The sequence below is a fragment of the Stegostoma tigrinum genome, chromosome 22, assembly GCF_030684315.1.
Source record: "Stegostoma tigrinum isolate sSteTig4 chromosome 22, sSteTig4.hap1, whole genome shotgun sequence".
In the NCBI taxonomy this organism is placed as follows: Eukaryota; Metazoa; Chordata; class Chondrichthyes; order Orectolobiformes; family Stegostomatidae; genus Stegostoma; species Stegostoma tigrinum.
Window position 1 is genome coordinate 13,594,663 of NC_081375.1, and position 13,707 is coordinate 13,608,369.

The following is a 13,707-nucleotide window of genomic DNA, read 5'->3' on the forward strand; positions in this document are numbered from 1 at the left end:
GCATCTGTAGTTAAGTGGTTACAACTGAACAGTATCATTGATGCTCAAATGTCCTCTGCTCCTAGCTGGTAAAGAGTAAAATACAGCAAGGCAGGGCCCTTCCTGATCATTATTCAATAACTCATGCAGATTACGTGGTCTGGTGAGGACAGAATCAGAACTGGCAGAAAAACCCTCCAGGCACTCCCTATCAACCTTAAGTGAAGCATGGACGATAACAGAGATGCAACAAAAACAAAGTTGCTGTAAAAACTCAGCAGGTCTGTTTTTTTTCCTTCACAGATGCTGCCAGACCTGCTGAATTTTTCCAGCAACTTTGTTTTTGTTCCCAATTTACAGCACCCGCAGTTCTTTCGGTTTTTATTCAATAACAGAACTGCACACTGATAGGGAATCAAAGTCTTCAGGAGAGCAGAGGATAACAAGGAAACTGGCAAGGAAAAGAAGGGTAACTAAAATGATAATTTACTATAATTTCAGCAACAGAGGACCGGAGCTCATGAAAAAGGATAGAATAACATTTTTCTCAGGATATCCAATACAAGGATCTACTGTAGTGTTAGTCATCTGATATGGGCGTATACCATTACAACTAAATCAATTATGTGGCACTGCTTTTAGTATCAAGGTTATATCAAATACTAGTACGGTGGAAGATTGTACACTGATCAGCAAGAAGCTAACTCTGCGCCTCAGTCTATAGACAATAAGCTAATTTCATCCACAATGAGTGGTTTGGCATTGCAACTGAAAAAAAAATGAAATAACTCTGGTTTATGTCCCCACTTGTAGCAAAGATGGTAATACGTGTCATCAGCAAAGGACAGTATCCATCTCAACTGTTACTCCATTACAGTTTGATGCATCAAGAATGGTCATTTGACTGAGCTAATAAAGGCTTACCGACATCTAATGACAAATTGTCTACTTTAGTTCAGGACAGGATTAAAAACATAGAACATACAAAATAAACTTCTATCTTTATTGCTCGTCAACATTTTTGAAAAGCTGCAAAATTGCGGTTTAGATTTACATAATTTCAAAGAATTAGTGAATAACTTACCCTGCTATGGTATACCATGTTATTCTTGGCAACTGCACACTGCTTTTCGACCAGAAAGCAGTAGCGTCTACGTTCCTCGCTCAATGCTGTTTTGTAACCATTTCCAGTGTAGCTATCCAGATCAGATTGCTTTTTGCTTATTGTCTCCACAAACTGCAGAGGTCAGGGACCATAAAAAACAAAAACAAAAGAAAAATCATTTAGGAAACAATGATGAAAAAATGGTACATGATGAACGCAAAAACTTTCAGTTGTAATGACTGGCTATGATTATGACATTAAATTAATATGGCTGCAGAGAAAAAGATGACAGGTGATATTTAGTTTACATATTTCAAACTTTGTTCAACATTTTGACTAATACCTAAAGAAACAAGAGAACATTGTTTCTCTCAAAAAAGAGAGAGAATCTGCACTCAATACCACATTGCTTCAAGGTTGGTCTTTCTCTTTCATATTAAACACTTTGTACTTCATTGATTCCCACAGCATAACCATAGTGTGATCAAATTACCAAATAAAATTTGCTTGTGTGCATTAGAAAAATTGATTTTTACACGAGTAAGAAATTGGCAGTATTGGGACTCAACCTGCATCATAAGGCTATTAGTTGAATTAGTGCAATTTGTTTGACAACTGCTCAATTTCTATAATATCAGTGAATTTATGCTAAAATTTACGTGTCCACCCAATGAGATTGTGGATTAAATCCAGAGTTGCTCAGTATAAAAGGAGAGCAATATTTTTGCATTCAGAACAGATGAGCCAACGTAAAATGACAGATTAATATAGTGATGAAATAATGATAATGGTTAAATAAGGTCATGGTCAAGTGTATACAAATATGGTACGACCTGACAATGTGCAATGCACTTTATTGACAACAGGAGAAGTGATAACAGTAGACTTGATTAGAATTGAACTCAATTTGCATCTTGTTACAGTGGGAGTTAAGTTTTCAACTTATGGAATTTTAGCACGGCATGCATATTTCTAAAGAAGATAACAGTACAGTCTAAGGTACGATTGTAGGCTAATAAAGTCATGAAAGGTCGAAAGAAATACATGATAATGCCCCTCTTCCTAACAAATATAATAGTTCAAAATACCAGCCATTCTCCCATCTGTTATTTGCACATCACATCAAATTTTGTTGCAACTGATAGACTACAAAACAACATATTTATCTCAAGATGTAATAGAAATACTTGCAAATGCACAAACTATTTTTTAAAATGTAATAGAAAAATAGGATTTATGATTAGCCGGCACTGAAGTAACATAAACGTAAGTTATTAAACTAAATAACCATTGTAATGGTTAACATGAAGTACTGCAGGGCAGAATTCCTGAAATTGGCTATTTGCTCTGTTTTCATGTATATGTTCTCATTAATATACAAGTGTGAATAAATAATTCACCTGAGAAACAGAAGTTGCATTAAAAAGTAATATACTTTCTTTAATAAAACTTAAAAAGTTAAGTAAACTTTTCATCAAAAACTCCTAAACCTCGAGCAAACATGTTGATTAAACACTGGCGCTTCAAGTGTACTGTTCAATGTATTAATACTTCTGTGATGTTTGGAGGTAATTACAGAGACATAATTCCTTGTGCAGGCACCCAATAGCTGCTTCTTTCAACTCAAAGATTTAAACTTCAATATATGGTGCCTTATAAAAAGACCTCAAGCAGCCTTTTAAAGCATAGCTGATTAGCATCTGAGGAAGGGTGACAAATGCTCTGACCATTTGCAACTAATTTTCCAAGCCCTAATAACTGGTGTAAGACCCTGGCACGTATTTGAGGCAAGCAAGCCTGATGGCTAAAAGTCAAAGGAGGCTGAATTGTACTTGACAAGGCAGAATGTGCTGTGAAACTCAGAATTAATGCTAACCTTATGCGGGAAAAACAGATGACCATAATTTAAATTTCTCTGATATCTATTCAGTGTTAGTTGTGGGTTTGAAGATTATAACATTTAGAAGGTGTGAACAATTGAATTATTAACTAGCAAAGACCAATAACTGGTTTAATTGCACATGCTAATTTCCACAATTCTAAATCAGATTTCTGAAGCCAAATCTGTCCAAACCTTTTACAATTTATATATATATCAGTTGCCCAAGTTAACAGAATTGACGTTAACTTAGCCGTCCAACCCCACTAATTTGTTCAGATATTTTTATTAAAGTATCACGTTGACTAAAATTTCTGGACACAGGAATGGTTTTATTCTGAATTTTTAATTCCATTTTTCGTACTATAAACAACAAGCTTCCTTTAATGGTTTAAAGGTCAATTAAACTTGACAGTTGTATTTGGTTAAATGTATACAATTTTAAATTCTTTAAATTACAAATCATAACAATAAATTATAAAAATATCTTGAAAGCAAACTTGAAGCAGCCTGGATTGTTAGTTTAAAATGTATGAAATTAGGCATAATTTGTTTATTTCTTCTCAATATAATGGGAATGTCACAAAAAAGTTACAAGGAGTCCTCACTTAAAGTTAGCGTTGTGTTCCTGAAAATCATAACTTTAAGTGAACCATGTTTAAATAAATCAGAGCTGCTAACAGAAATCAATATTGAAGCCCAGAGTTGGGTTCCTTTGTTTTATCTGGGTGAGAAATGTCTGACGTATAAGTTAAAATATGTTACAACAGATGAGCAGCCCTGTGCATTTCTAGATAAAATAACTTACAAATAAAATACATAACTAAATGTAAAATAAGTACAATACATTAAAAGATGCATTCATCTACGCTCAGCCGTATTTACAGCTTAACAAGTTCTATCTAGCAGCAGAGCTGCTCAGTGCAGGTCGGACCTGAAGTCCCAGGACTATCTGCACCACCCAATCTCTGCCACTAGATGGAGGGCATGGCATCAATGCTAGTTTAGAACAAGCAACAGGAACAAAGCCTACAACCAGTGGCTAGAGAAGAATAAAAGATGTCAGGGCATCAGGTAATTAGCATGAATGGGAGGTAATTCAGGGGGCATGGGAAACGCCAGACAGAGGTAACACAGGGAAGGCCAGGGCACATAATGAGCAACCTGCAGAAAAAGGAAGCCTGTGGCAACCAGTGTTTTAAGTGAAACAAGCAATCTTAAAGCATATACTGATATTGTTAGCAGTATTAAAATGAAACACTGTTAAGTGAGTCAATATTAAACCCAGGGCTTACAGTACTTAAATATACATTGTAACATTATAGGTGTCTAGATGTTTATTAAAACTGCTCCAATGATCCATCAATTTTTGGAGATACAGAGACAGTGACAAAAATGCTAGCAAAATATGAATCCTGAAGACTTAGCACAAAAGGAAATGAAACCTCTATAACACACTGCCAACTATAACTTGCATTTAAAAAAAAAATGCTTTTTGAAGGTCAAAGAATGATGTCAGCAATTACTTTTTACAAGTTCAACAAGAGTCAGCTTACTTCTGAAAATGAATTCAAAACTAATCTTTTATTACAGAGAAAGTAAATCTCTTTCTTCACTGGTTTCAAAGATAAAAAGTGAAATACACTTGAAAATTCTAAATCCAATCTAAAAAATTACACATGTAGAGAAAAAAAAAGTAAAATAAGAAAATCTAGTAAAATAAACATTACACCAGTTTGCAGCATGTAATGACTAAATAAACAGGCATGAACTATGCTCTACTCAACATGGTTCTGTGGAATACTAATACTGGTATGTCAAAAGTATGACCATACCATTCTCCAATACATGACTTTCAGAGCAAAACAGGCTAAAGATATAAAACCCTTTAAAAAGTATTAAAAATATGACCAGAGTAAGAAGAAATTGAATGTAAGTCTGTACTATATTGAAACAGACTAGTAAAACAAAAGACATTTTATTTTTGTTTAAGGTTAACATTTAATAGAGGAGTAATGGTAAGGTAGCACAATTCTGTTGAAATTTAATTGACAGATCAAAGTAAACTTTTTTTTAAAAAAACAATCAAATAGGGTAGTCTAAAATTGAAAAGTACAGCATCACAATAGTGTATACCTCACTTGTCTTGTGAAGGAAGGATCATGATATAGAAGAAAAATGTATAAGAAATATGTAGCTAAATTGGGCCTCCAAAACATTAAGTTAATTTGGGATTTAGTGGTGAGCAAAAGGCAAGATATAGATTCAGAGTTGAAAGCAAAATGGCTTTCATGATGTTCATTAAAGTGTATATGCTTTTGATAATCAAGGACTAATCTTGCAATGATCAAAGATGTACCTCAAGGCTTTTCATATCTTTACTCATGTTTCAAAAGAAAATCAGTTGAGCAAATTATCAGCCAAAGTACAATTAAAAATCTGAAGCTGAAATCATTGAGCAGTAGGAGGGACAGATCAGGCCACACCTGCACGCACAATGCTCCAGAATAGGTTAATCAGGAACGTGACTACAGAAAGTAGTAGTTAACAGAAACAGGTTATGGGAATGACTACTGAAGGAAGTGGTCTACAATCATTGGCATTCTTCCAGAGACTAATTAAAGCAAGCTGAATTCTCATTATAAAAGCTCATTTACACCCCCTTTCCCTTTGGTCTGAGGGGCACTGCAATTCTACCTCACACAGAAAATGTAATCTTTTTTTCTTGACATTCTTCCATTGGTAGGATTTCCGTAAACATCCTTGATCTTCAATTATTGCATGGAAATGTCACTTCTCATGACTCACAACATTATTCCAATAGAAATGTGCTGATGATAGACTGTTGCCATAGCTACAGAAAATAGGTCAAACCAGAAATTCATAGTTCGGAACAGTATTATTTGAAAGGATGAAACAATACATAAAGCAAACATATGGGCACTTCACGCTGACACAATGGCCATATTATCAATTGCTCAGATATCCATAAATCAGAGATCAAATAATACTATTAAAATCTAAACGTGTTTCTAAGGACAGCAAGACTATGATAGTCATGCTAGACTCATTCCATGACTCACTGCCCATCACTGCATACTCATGCCTGAATGGAATATTGCAGATTCAAACCCTGTATTCATTTCATATAGGAATTAGCAACTATGTTAGTGTAATATTGTCCTTTTTGCTCAGAAGAATAGTCTTTACATATGGATTTTAATTCTAGGCCCTTTTCTAAATGTTGTGTACCAGTCAGCCAGTACAGTAGCACAATTTAGAGACAGTAGGAACTGTGGATGCTGGAGAATCTGTGATAACAGTGTACAGCTGGATGAACACAGCAGACCAAGCTGCAGAGAAGCAAGGCGGCTGATGCTTTGGGCCTAGACCCTTCTTCAGAAAAAGGCACGTTTGTTGTGATTGAGACAAGATGGAGGGCATGTTAGCAACCAATTTTCTCTCCTCCTATAGTATAAGTATTGTTTTTCAAACATCCATAGCAACTGGAGTGATGATCCATAACACCAAAAAAGCCTGCATGCAAGTGCTAGATGTGGTCCTTGATGTCAGATGGCCATGATAGGCCACAGGAACAGTCATGTGCACCACGCTTATGTCCCCAGACTGGAGGATAAGGGGCTGGAACAGCAGGGGGTGAAGTGGAGATGCAACCTTGGGTTAATAAGGCACGGTGTCCTCTGGCCAATGTCTACAGAATAAATCTTCCTTGGCTTTCCTCACTTGCACTCCCCTCTTCCCCCACTTTCTTGCCCCAGTAAGTCATAAATTTGATAGAATGGTCTATTTACATTTCCAATCAGAAAAATCACAAAATAAGTGACTGTACTAATTTTCACAATGTTTGCCCTTGTATGTCATTCCTGAAGGGGAGGTGATGGCCTAGTGGTATTAATCGCTGGACAGTTAATCCACAGAGCCAGATAATGTTCAGGGAACTTGGGTTTGGAATCCTGCTATGGCAGATAGTGGAATTTGAATTCAATACAAAAAAAAACTGGAATTAAAGAGTCTAGTGATGACCATCAATCCATTGCAGATTGTTGGATAAACCCATCTGATTCACTAATGTCCTTTGGGGGAGGAATCTGCCATCCTTACCTGGTCTGGCCAACACGTGGCTCCAGACCCACTGCAGTGTGGTTGACTGTTAAATGCAATCTGGGCAATTAGGAGTGGGCAATAAATGCTGCCTGGCCAGCGATTCCCTCGTCCCTTGTATGATTTTTTTCTAAAAAAAACACGTTGGTTTCCTCTTCATGAATGCACACACTGTATGGCACCTAGAGATGGCGATTATAGCATTTGCAGCCAGTAGCAACAGCTGCATTGAAGAACTTTGTGAACTAAGCAGGATTTTTTTTTTGCTCTGCCTCTTCAGTTCTATTTACAAGTTTCCCTAGGTGCTCTTGGAATAGCTTCATTGCTGTGCGAAATAATAGAACAGCAACATCTCCATTAAGCTTTTGGAAAATTCCATTGAAAGATAAATGCTGTCAAACTTTTATTATTTAAAAAAAAAATCAAGTTCAGTCTAAATTGACTGCATTTAAATTCCAAATTAAACTCCTAAAAAAAAAGGAAAGTGAACTCACTGTCTTCCAATATAGCGCAAAAAAAACTGCATTTATTTTTTTCAAGGACTTGGGCATCCTTGATAAGACCAGCATTTGTTGTCCATCCTCAAAATCCCCAAGTGAGTGGCTTGTCAGCCTGTGGCAGAGGGTAGATAAGAGACAACTAAATTGCTATGGGTCTACAGTCATATGTAGGCCTGACTGGGAAAGGTTTGACAGATTCCCTTTCTTTTAGGACATTTGTTTCATAGGCATCATTAGAGACCAGTTTTTAATTAGAGATCTTTAAATTCCACCACAGCAGGATTTGAACCAGTGGCACCAGACCATTAACCTGATCCAAATCCAGAGTTACATAAATTCAGGGTATATCCAATTCCCTGAATCCACATCCAGTGACACTCATTGTCAAATTAACATTTACTTGTGCCAAATGCACCAAGTTAAAGTAGATATGTTTGTCAGATTGGACAAATAAGCGTATTTTTATGCTAGTCTACCAAATGTACAAAACTAACAGGATTCAACTGCATTTCTCTCTAGAATAATGACGACTATTTGAATTCTGGTTTTCGAGAAGCAGTTGTCAAATTTGGAATAATGTGGTCAACAATTTTACTTCCCAGGTGACACTATCATCTTTTTATACAAAGAATATTCTTTCAAATATTCTTTCATGGTACGTGGATATCACTGAACACCATTTATTGCCCATCCCAAGTGCCCTTGAGACAGTGGCAGTGAGTTGCCTTTTTGAACTGCGGCAGTCCATGTGGTAGAGGTCCACTCAAAGTTATTAGAAAGGGAGTTCCAAAACTTTGACACAGCAGTGGGGAATCAACAATGACAGAATGCTGGTGAGCATTCAAACCCATCTACAAAGCTGATAAGCAACTTGAAAATAGTAGAGTTAATAAATGAAGGTATAGAAACCCTATTACAATGCAACAAAATCTGAAGTGCAAACCATACTTACAATGAAAATGACAAAAGCAAAAAACATTTTACAAGAAATATAGAATCCATTTCAATAGAAAAGTAAAAAGTGCCTACTTTCTGATTTACAAGGTAACCAACCATTGTTCTGTGCTTTGTGATCTGAAAATATGTATCATTCTTTTGATTTTGCATGCACAATCTTTGGAAGAAATACAAAAACTGAAAACTCATTTACAGCATTTCCATAAATGCAAGAGAAGTGTCACAAAAATTAGAAAGTTCGTTGAACAGTAAGTGAATGATGTTGGCTTGATGTTTCAACATGCAGTGTCAGGAAAAATTCACATTTCCATACCAGTTATCTCCAATTATTTTTGTACAACTTTTCAGAAGTATACTGACACTGTTACAATCCTATTTTACTTACCCTTATCCTTACACCAGTTCCCAGCACATTCCCCTGCAGCATCTGCCTTTCATCCTCAACATCCTCCCTCCCCATTTACCTGAACTCCACTTCACTACTCCATCCTGCCTCTTGGCTGTCTTATGTATCCTGTCAATGCAAAAATGCTGTGTACCTTTTAAGAACTCTTACAAGAAATCACAGGATAGATATCCAATGGGTGCAGTTCTTTAGGATCCAGAGAGAGTTTTAATAAAGAATTAGACAAAATATTATACATTACAGAATAATGTAATTATACTCCTGCAATGATTACATTTCAAAAGATATCCACTGGCTATAAAGCTTTTTGGGACATGCTGAGATTGTGACAGATGCTGTAGAAGTGCAAGCTTTTTCTTCTATCCAAGTATCTTATTATGGTTCTCACAGAGACAAATGATCTAGGATATGCACAATGGCAAGATTCTTAAACTGAAAAAATGTAGCCAGATATGTTTAATAGATATTGCAGGGTATGGTTTAAAAGATATCCAGAAATAACTTGGACTTGGAAAATGAGGAAACCACATCAGAATTTGATGATGACAACAAATGGAGAAAGGGGGCTGTTTGGAAATTGTGACGAGGACTGTGAAGGTCTCAACAAGGCCACATATATGATTAGCAGAAACAGCAGATAGGTAGAAAATTCAGTAAATTGAACAGTTTCATTTTGTCCTTCAGGTCAAAGACGACCACATGCTGTTTAGTAGGATTACAGTATGCACTCAGATGAATATCAAGGACAATTTGTGCTTGAAGGCTCTGTTGCAAATAGGACAGCAAACCACACACAACTGGGTTTTGAAGGAGATTCTGCCATTTCTGCTTACACTTTCTCTATGCTTCTAAAACATGCTAACTTTTGAAGAAGGTTGCACAAGGCCACAGTGGCCCTGGGCAAGCTTTTTCCAGGGCTCAGGTTTGATATAAAAACTCCAAAGTGAAGCCTTCAGTGTGTCGTCATACCGTGCTTGACCATTGAGAGCATACTCCAGAGTCCAGCTTTCCATAGAATGTAAAAAAGTATCTGGTACTTTGGGTTTGATGCTATTGTGACTGCCTCAACATGATGTGGACTCTTAACATGTCAGCTTGGCTACGCACCTCAGGTGTCAGATATTTTGTGCCTCCATCTGATCTTCTGTGGACTCCAGGCAGTTTAAATGAAAATGACTGGTTCGCTGACTGTGTACTTGCATCCAGTACCAAGTCTTGTATTCAAGAAGCAGAGTAGGCTACACTATTATTCTACAGACTTTCATTCTCAGACTGATACTTGAAATCTGAAGGCCCCAGTTGTTTTGGCAATTCTTTCATGCATCTCATCGTTAATCTAGACAGCATGACAAAGTCTGCTGCCAACCTTTATACATGGACATGTACTCTATGTTTATTTGCATAACCAAGGCCTTTAACAGTGAGGACGTTTGGAATTCAATGGAGCAGTTCAGCTGCTCTGATAAATTCAACAAAACAATTCAACAGTTCCATAAAAGCATGTTCTGGATGACCAGTTCCCAGTCACTAATGGAATTAAACAAAAATTGCATGATAGGACCAATTTTTCTCACGTTTTCTTTGACCATACCGTCTAACGTCTTCCATGATGGTGATCATGGCATTGAAATCAGATATCAGATGAATGGTAGGTCACTCAATCCAAGACAACCACAGGCAAAAACTGAAGTCTCTAAAGACATTCTTCATGATTTCCTGTTTGCCAATTATTATGCACTTGCTGCTGGTTCCAAACTGAACATGAAATAAAGCATTAGAGATAATGGGAACTGCAGATGCTGGAGAATCCGAGATGACAAAGTGTGGAGCTGGATGAACACAGCAGGCCAAGCAGCATCAGAGGAGCACAAAGGCTGACATTTCGGGCCTAGACGGTCTAGGCCCGAAACGTCAGCCTTTGTGCTCCTAAGATGCTGCTTGGCCTGCTGTGTTCATCCAGCTCCACACTTTGTTATCATGAAATATAGCATTTACTTGTTTTCCAATGCATATGGTCATTTGGGCTTTAGATCGAGTATGAAGAAAACTGAAGTAATATACATGCCTGCTCCAGGAAAGTCCTATCTCAAGCTCAAGACTTCAATCCATGACCAGAACCTATCCACATTGAATAAGCTCACTTATCCCAGCAGGCCAAAGAATACAAAAATATAAAATAATGTATTTTGGAACAAGAAAATTTATTTCCAGAAGAGAAAATAATGATAAATTTTGATTAGCAGATACATGGTCATTAAATGTGGCCAAACATGTTGAAGAAAGTATGGAATCCTTGATTTTATATTCAGAGGCAAAAACAAATGTAAGATTTCTACAGCTTAAACCAGTTGTAAAATGCTTGAAGCAACTGGAAAACTAATGTAATGCTAGAAAAAAAACCTAAGTGTTTGCAATTCTAATTGCAAGAACACTTTTCAGTCTTTTCATGATCTAATTCATATCCTATTTGATTTGTCACATTAGTCCTTTATAATTCCATTTATACTGTACTTGTAAAGGAACAATAATCAAACATACAACAAAGTGATTTTGTTCGAACTGTCAGGATTTGACAGACTAAAACCCTCCATTACAGGGGAATCCTAGAAATGTCTGGCATTGTAAGCCCAATTCTTACTCTTGAAAGCGTCACTTGTATTGTCCTTAGAAATAGCACACCTACATAGAGCATTTAACAGATTTAAAATGTTATGACAGCTTTTTAAATGTATTGGCGATACACTGGTACCAATTGCACTGTGTATGACTCATATTGTGATTGGCTGTCATTTTAGACAAAGAGCATGTTGGGGTGGGAGGGGGAGGAGGTGAAAGGTGCAGCAACCACTCCTAAATTTTGAAAAAAAGTTACACTTGTAAGTTTTAAAATGCATTTTGGTTAGAGATAAATGTTTGGGAGAGCTAAAAAGAAACCGCACCATAATATTAGCTATTTTACATATACCCTGCACACATGTCACAGTGGTAATCCTTGTGGAACCTCAGACATCATCTAAGAAAGAACTGTAAAAGTACTACGTTAATTTGAAAAAATATAACCACGTGCATATGAATGAAATTCTCCTAATATGTTCTTATTCCTCCATAAGCGACAATTGCATGTTTCTTTCCCTGGGGTTGTGGGGGGCAGTGGTGGTAGTTGAAGCTACAAGTATTTTTTTCGATATATATATATTTACACACACACACGAGGCATGTGGAGGCATCCACAACAAAGAAAGAACAAGTGCCTTGGATAACAAAGGTTTGAAGCTGGATGAACACAACAGGCCAAGCAGCATTTTAGGAGCAAGATATAACATATTTAACATTATTCATTATTAGAGATGTTCAAAGTATAAGTGACATAATGGCTGATGATTATATTCTGTTTTGCAGAGATAGAATTCTTTCCTGAGCTTTAGGTGCAACAGGTTTTTTTGGTGTGGAAATTAATTGAAGGTATTTCGAATAGTAAATTATCAATTTTAGGGTTAACTCTAACTATTTTGGCTAAAATTATTTCAGTAAATTGAGAAAATAGCTTCATGAGCAAATAACTTTACAATACAAGTGTTCATCAAGATTACCACACAATTACATTTAACCAATATTGCAAATGGTCTGACTACAAAATAAGAGATAATGGGAACTGCAGATGCTGGAGAATCCAAAATAACAAAGTGTGGAGCTGGATGAACAGAGCAGGCTAAGCAGCATTTGAGGAGGACAAAAGTTGACGTTTCGGGCCTAGAACCCTCATCAGAGAGAGGGATGGGGAGAGGGAACTGGAATAAATAGGGAGAGAGGGGAAGGCAGACCAAAGATGGAGAGAAAACAAGATAGGTAGAGAGGAGAGTATAGGTGAGGAGGTAGGGAGGGGATACGTCAATCCAGGGAAGATGGACAGGTCAAAGAGGCAGGATGAGGTGGTCGGTAGGAAATGGAGGTGCGGCTTGAGGTGGGAGGAAGGGATGGGTGAGAGGAAGAGCAGGTTAGGGAAGCCGAGACAGGCTGGGCTGGTTTTGGGATGCAGTGGGGGAAGGGGAGATTTTGAAGCTTGTGAAGTCCACATTGATACCATTGGGCTGCAGGGTTCCCAAGCGGAATATGAGTTGCTGTTCCTGCAACCTTCAGGTGGCATCATTGTGGCACTGCAGGAGGCCCATGATGGACATGTCATCTAAAGAATGGGAGGGGGAGTTGAAATGGTTCATGACTGGGAGCTGCAGTTGTTTGTTGCAAACTGAGCGGAGGTGTTCTGCAAAGCGGTCCCCAAGCCTCCGCTTGGTTTCCCCAATGTAGAGGAAGCCACACCGGGTACAATGGATACAATATACCACATTGGCAGATGTGCAGGTGAACATCTGCTTGATATGGAAGGTCATCTTGGGGCCTGGGATGGGGGTGAGGGAGGAGGTGCGGGGGCAGGTGTAGCACTTCCTGCGGTTGCAGGGGAAGGGGCCGGGTGTGGTGGGGTTGGAGGGGCTTGTGGAGCGGACAAGGGAGTCGCGGAGATTGTGGTCTCTCCGGAAGGAAGACAAGGGTGAGGATGGAAAAATAGCTTGGGTGGTGGGGTCGGATTAGAACATAGAACAGTACAGCACAGAACAGGCCCTTCAGCCCACAATGTTGTGCCGACCATTGATCCTCATGTATGCACCCTCAAATTTCTGTGACCATATACATGTCCAGCAGTCTCTTAAATGACCCCAATGACCTTGCTTCCACAACTGCTGCTGGCAACGCATTCCATGCT

The 13,707-nt window shown here is 37.8% G+C and overlaps 1 protein-coding gene across 4 annotated transcripts in view; it reads right to left on the bottom strand.

Moving 5' to 3' along the window:
* Nucleotides 1-13,707, bottom strand: part of LOC125463870 (brain-specific angiogenesis inhibitor 1-associated protein 2-like) — an 81,842-nt gene that overhangs the window by 20,545 nt on the left and 47,590 nt on the right. For all 4 annotated transcript variants that reach the window (XM_059653664.1, XM_059653662.1, XM_059653663.1 and 1 more), the window contains one exon: nt 1,064-1,216. In XM_059653664.1, coding sequence (XP_059509647.1) covers nt 1,064-1,216 — 153 coding nt within the window. The remainder of the gene's footprint in view (nt 1-1,063; nt 1,217-13,707) is intronic.